The sequence below is a fragment of the Triticum urartu genome, unplaced genomic scaffold (genome assembly GCF_003073215.2).
Source record: "Triticum urartu cultivar G1812 unplaced genomic scaffold, Tu2.1 TuUngrouped_contig_4791, whole genome shotgun sequence".
Lineage (NCBI taxonomy): Eukaryota > Viridiplantae > Streptophyta > Magnoliopsida > Poales > Poaceae > Triticum > Triticum urartu.
In genome coordinates, this window is record NW_024115410.1 from 1 (window position 1) to 5,633 (window position 5,633).

At 43.3% G+C, this 5,633-nt stretch overlaps 1 protein-coding gene across 1 annotated transcript; it reads left to right on the plus strand.

Moving 5' to 3' along the window:
• Window positions 1-5: 5 nt before the first annotated feature.
• Window positions 6-4,780, plus strand: LOC125528319 (glycine-rich domain-containing protein 1-like; the record flags this gene model as incomplete). Its single annotated transcript, XM_048692805.1, has 8 exons — window positions 6-85; window positions 626-743; window positions 943-1,194; window positions 1,504-1,959; window positions 2,196-2,740; window positions 3,118-3,313; window positions 3,459-3,614; window positions 3,807-4,780. Coding segments are annotated over 8 exons (2,547 nt in total), but the record flags the coding sequence as incomplete, so codon positions are not given.
• Window positions 4,781-5,633: the final 853 nt, after the last annotated feature.

Sequence of the window (5,633 nt, forward strand, 5' to 3'; positions counted from 1 at the left end):
GGCGGCGCCGCTGGTCGCTCCCCGCCGGGGCCCGCCGCCGCCGGTGGCTCTACGAGGGCCCGCTGCTCCACAGGGCTATACGCAGGTATCGCCATCACATTGGCTTTTCAACAACACAACTTACACAAGAGACCTTTGAGTCTGAAAACCAGTATATTTTCTGAGGTGTTCCATTCTTTTTCTGTCGGGGTGTTATTGATGAACAGCCTCTACTCTCTAGGGTGTGTCGGGAATAAAATTTCTCAGTATCGTTGCCATATTTCGATAAATTCTTGGTGAATTTCAGGATAACTCTTGGCGCAATCACTATTTGGAACATTGTCCATGTCTCCTGACGAACACCTGCTTGAGGAAAATTAGACAAAAACCACTAGTTTAGTTTACATTAATATAAGTTGGTGGAAGAGTTTCTGAAACCATCATTCGATCTGTGTTTTCAGTTCCAATTTGTTGCTACAAGTCTGGCCTTATCTGGAAATTTTGGCATGAAAATCTGGCTTCTTATTTAAGTTCAAAGTCCCTATCATGCTGAAATAAGTGATACTATGAAAAAAATCACTCATACTAAATTAATTTATGTTCTGTGTCGAATAGACTTTGAATTATTAATTTGTTGTGGTGCTAGGTACAAAGCTTGCTGGCTTCCTCTTCTTGCCAAGTACACTGAGGCTTCTGTTGCAGATGAGCCTTTGGTTGTTCCGCTCGATTGTGAATGGATATGGCACTGCCATCGGCTTAATCCGGTATGAGTATCTAAGTTATTATTAACTCACAGATGCTTGTGTGTCGTTCAAAATCTGTGAACACCACATTTGAGAACTAGTATTTGGCTATTTGCATCTCTTGCATAAAAAAAAATACTAGTGAACATGGTTGGAAATGTCTAAATCAAAATCATCTTGTTATTTCTGGTTTTGCTGTGCTGACAACAATATCTTTCAGACTCAGTACATAAAGGACTGCAAGAGATTATATGGCAGAATACTGGGCACTAACAATGTCAAGTCCTCCATTCAAGCAAAGTCCAAGGATCAGGCTGAGAAAGTTTGGACTGAGTTATATCCTGGGGAGCCTTTTGAGTTGGAGTACACAAGTCCTTCTGACGATTTTGTTGACGTGGGTGATGGAACTGCAGGAGGCATTTCCTATGATTTGATCTCAGCTGTTAGGAGACAGTCTTCTTTCGTCTACCAGGTAGTTACATTACTAACCTTTGCTCTGATATACTACATATAAGACAAGTCAATGTGGTAGATTACCCATGATTGAACGACTGATATCTAAAAATTAGCTATTCTAAATTTCACAAGCAGATTGATACCTGATTTTATTGGCCCAGCAAATGTTGGTGATAGTTCAAAAGTTGTGTCACTGTTGATCCATACATGTGGAAGAAAGCAATAGAAAAGCAGTGCTACTGCCTTTTTGTAAAAGGAAAAATATGCAAGAACAATAAATAAAAAATGTGTACAGAAAGTCAGTGAGCTCCTTTGTTTCTGGCAGGTTGGAACACCAAACATGCATGATCATCGTTTTCTTGAAGAAGCTCTAGCTCGATACAAAGGTTTTTTGTATTTGATCAAGCTGAATCAGGAGAAAGGAATGAACCTCTTTCGTGTGCCAACCTACGACGTGGATCTAATGTGGCACACCCACCAACTGAATTCTGTTACCTACTACAGTGACATGCTGAATCTTCTTGGGAGAGTTCTGGAGCATGATGACACAGATGATGACCGAGCTGAAGGAAACAAGCTCGACACTGGATTTTCAGGGACCACTGAGCAGTTCGAGAATAACTTTGGTCTGAGATACTGGAAGGTTGGCGCTATGTACCGTGGAAGCCTGCCATCTCCTGTGACATCCGTTCCTCAGATATTTAATAGTGAGGATGATAGTGTTTTTGGTGTCGATAAAGCAGAGAAGCATCTTACTATTCTTGAAACAACAGTTGTGGAGGTATGATGCTCTTTGTACATCTTATTGTTGTCCATGAATGAAGAAATAGTTACACAAGTACAATAATTTCGGTTTTAAAGATGTTTCTTATCTAGTAAATAACCCAAAACATGGTACGTTGTACTATTAATATTATTATTGATTTGGAAGCACGCCTGATATTTGATATTGAGCACTTCTAATGCCAACAGACATTTACTGAATTTATGAACTCAAAATATTTTCATTCTTTGCAGTTATATTTACAGATTGTGGACATCAAGAATTTACCATCTGCAATTCCAGAGAAAAGTGTGTACGTGTGGTTCACCAAGACTCAACCAGATGTATTTATCAGTGATGGCGGCAGGTTAGATATTTCAACGAAAACAGGGAAGAGTATCGGAGCTGGTTTCCAATGTGAACCGACTGGCGAACTCATTCTTACAGCAATGGTTGATCAGGCCTATTTTGGGGCCTCGTCATCGAAGAAATCAGAACCATTGGGGAAGGTTTCGATCTCTCTTCAAGAGCTTACACAGCCTGATTCCAAGCTTTCCTTTGAGAGGTGGTTTGAACTGAAAAGTCGTGGTGCATATGCTGGTTCCCCTCCTGTCAGTCTTCGTGTTGCTGCATCTTGTACTGTGCCAAGGCAGGCTCCACAGGTTCTTAGCATGGTCAATGTGAAGCCTTTCTCTCTGAAGGCCTGTCTATTGCCACATTACATCAAGGATCAAAATATGAGCTCCTGGACTCGCTTCGTGTATGACTGTGGTACTGAACTCATTCGTCTTCAGATAAGGTATTTTTGTTTTTACCGTGGTATCAATCATACGTATCAGTGAAGAACTGTACATTGAGTCTAGAAACGCATTTGTATGCTGATTAGTAAGTCCTGCATGATACTTACTGGTAGTTTTTTCTAGAAACAAATAAAATCTTACTATATGATACATTGATTGCTAATAACATATGGTGTTATTGCATCTTCCTTTCAAACTACAAATTGATGCTTTCTGCAGGAATCGATATTCAACTTATATAGAAGTATTTGTACATTACCTTCAAAACAGATCCAAATTTATTCCAGTGGACACTGAAAAGTTTTATTTGCCTATGTTTAAGAAAGAAATATCAATTTCTTCTGATCTAATGAGAATTTCCTCCTCTTTACTTCAGGGAGCACAAGGCCAAGAGTGGCATGGCTCTCATTCGAGAATTGGTTGGAGTAACAAAGTCATCAAAGCAACCATTTCAGCTTGCAGAATTCACGAAAAACAAATGGTCTTTTAACAACTCCAACTTATCCATCACTCATGACCTGAAACCAAGCAAGGATGGCTGCATACATGAGCTCAAATACGGCAACAAACTGGTAAGGACAACTGCAGTCTACAGCTCATTTCATACAGGCAGTCTGTTCGCTCAAAAGATAGTTATTACATCAAGTTATATGTAAATGAAAAAACGTTTATGCATGTAACATACTTACAGTTCTGGTACTTCTTTGAACAAAGCAGATCAAACTATACAGGGGAAGGAGACTAGCATATGAACTCAAATGCTGCAGTCAGCATGCTGAAGATACTACAGCAGTTACTGCTGTGAAGTTCTCAGCTGAACACCCCTATGGCAAAGCAGTGGCACTACTTGACACTGAATCAGAATTTATCACGGTACAATGCTCAGCTCTGATGTCATATCCTTCTAAGTACTCCCTCTGTCCCATAATAGTATAATTTTTTTATTACAACCAATGTACTCATATGTCGATTGTAATAACATCTTATATTATGGGACAGATGGAGCAGTAAAGATTAATTTCCTTGCATCTCAGATATACTCATGGTGTTCTTACTTAAATTTAGGTTGATGAGGATTGGTTTCTGCTTCCCTGGGTCGCAATATCATTCTTGTTCCTGAATTCCATTGGCAAAGATGGTGTGAAGCTCATCGAAGGTGCCATGGTACATAAAGCTGGAACCGTTGAGCCTGGTGCTACAGTGACTTCTGAAATGGCGAAAGGTGGAGCAGCAGGCGCCACTGCTGCGCAATGTGGCCCTTGTGGCACGGCTGGTGGCAGTGACATGGTCATGGCAAGTGACGAGGCTGGTCATGCTAGCTGTGACGGGTCAGTCACTTCAAGCGGCAAGGTGGCTGATTCTAAGTGCGGTGGTTGTGGATCAGACTCTGGTGGTGGAAGCGGTGTCTCTGTGGTCACCATGAGCAACAAGAAAGGTCATGCGAGCTGTGGTGTCGTTGCAGGTGGCGAGAATGGCCATATTGAGTCTGCTGGGTGTGGATCGGGATGCAGCAGTTCCTGCGGTGGCAGCATGGTTATTGAAAGCTCCCAGGAGGGGAACACCAAGTCAGGTGGCTGCGGTTCAGGTTGTGGTGGTGGAGGCTGTGGCGGCATGGTCATGGAAAGCGCCAAGACTGGCTTCGTCAAGCCAGGCGTTTGTGGTTCGGGCTGTGGTGGTGGTTGTGGCAGCATGGTCATGGAAAGCTCCAAGACTGACTTCGCCAAGTCAGGCGGTTGCGGTTCAGGCTGTGGTGGTGGTTGTGGTTCGGGCTGTGGCGGTGGTTGCGGCAGCATGGTCATTTCACAGTAGTTATTGCCTTCCAGTTCCATGTCCTTTGACCTACTCATAGAGCTGTGGCCTGTGCTTGTAAATAATATTGAGGTTGGGTGTTGATTGGTTCAGTTGGTGGCGTGGGAAGGCCTGGGTTGTTCCAGTCCGGTAACTGGGCAGTGCCTATAATAATTCTATAAAAGAAAAAATTGACATGTTTGTACATGGTTTCTCTGCAGTTTTTATTATGAAGTACAGATTTCATGACTTGTTGATCTGTTCATGTAAAGATGGTGAACTGCCTTGTTTTGTTTGCAATTTCCAACTACACCCATCTGTCGCAAGATTTAGATGACCACTGTCAGTCTCTGACTTTGTTTTTCTGTTCATATATGCCTTGTTGACTTACCCTTTCTTTGCAATTTCCAAGTATGCTGATGCAGATCTTTGTGAAGGCACTCACCGGCATGACCATCATCCTTGAGGCTGAGTCCTCTGACACAAGGCAAATATACAGGACAAGGAGGGCATCCTGCCGGACCAGCCGAGGCTTATCTTTGCTGGGAAACAGCTCGAGGATGGGGGGATGCTTGCTGATTACAATAACCAGAAGTTGTCCACCCTCCACCTGGTGCTTAGGCTCGAGGATGCAGATCTTGGTGAAGACACTCACCGGTAAGACCATCACCCTCGGTTGAGTCTTCCGACATGATTGACAATGTCAAAGCAAAGAGGAGAGCAACCGCCAGCAAGCAGCTTGAGGATGGGCGGCATTCGAACATCTAGGAGGAGTCCACCCCCCACCTGGTTCTCCGTCTCCGTGGTGGTATGCTGATCTTCGTCAAGACCATTATTATACCCTAGAGGTCGAGTCCTCTGACACACGAGAAGGCCAAAGTCCAAGACAAGGAGGGCATCCCAGCAGACCAGCAGTGCCTGATCTTCGCCAGTGAGTTCTTTGTGCTCTGGAAGTTTGATTAGTCAGTATGTCTGTTGCGCCTGGTGGCCTCTTCCCCTGTCGTTTCTCTGCTTGCATCAAGTGTGTGTGATGTGCGTTTTTCACTCAGAACTCCAGTCCTGCGCTGTTAGTGAGAACGTGTTTAGCAGCTTTTTATCTGTCAT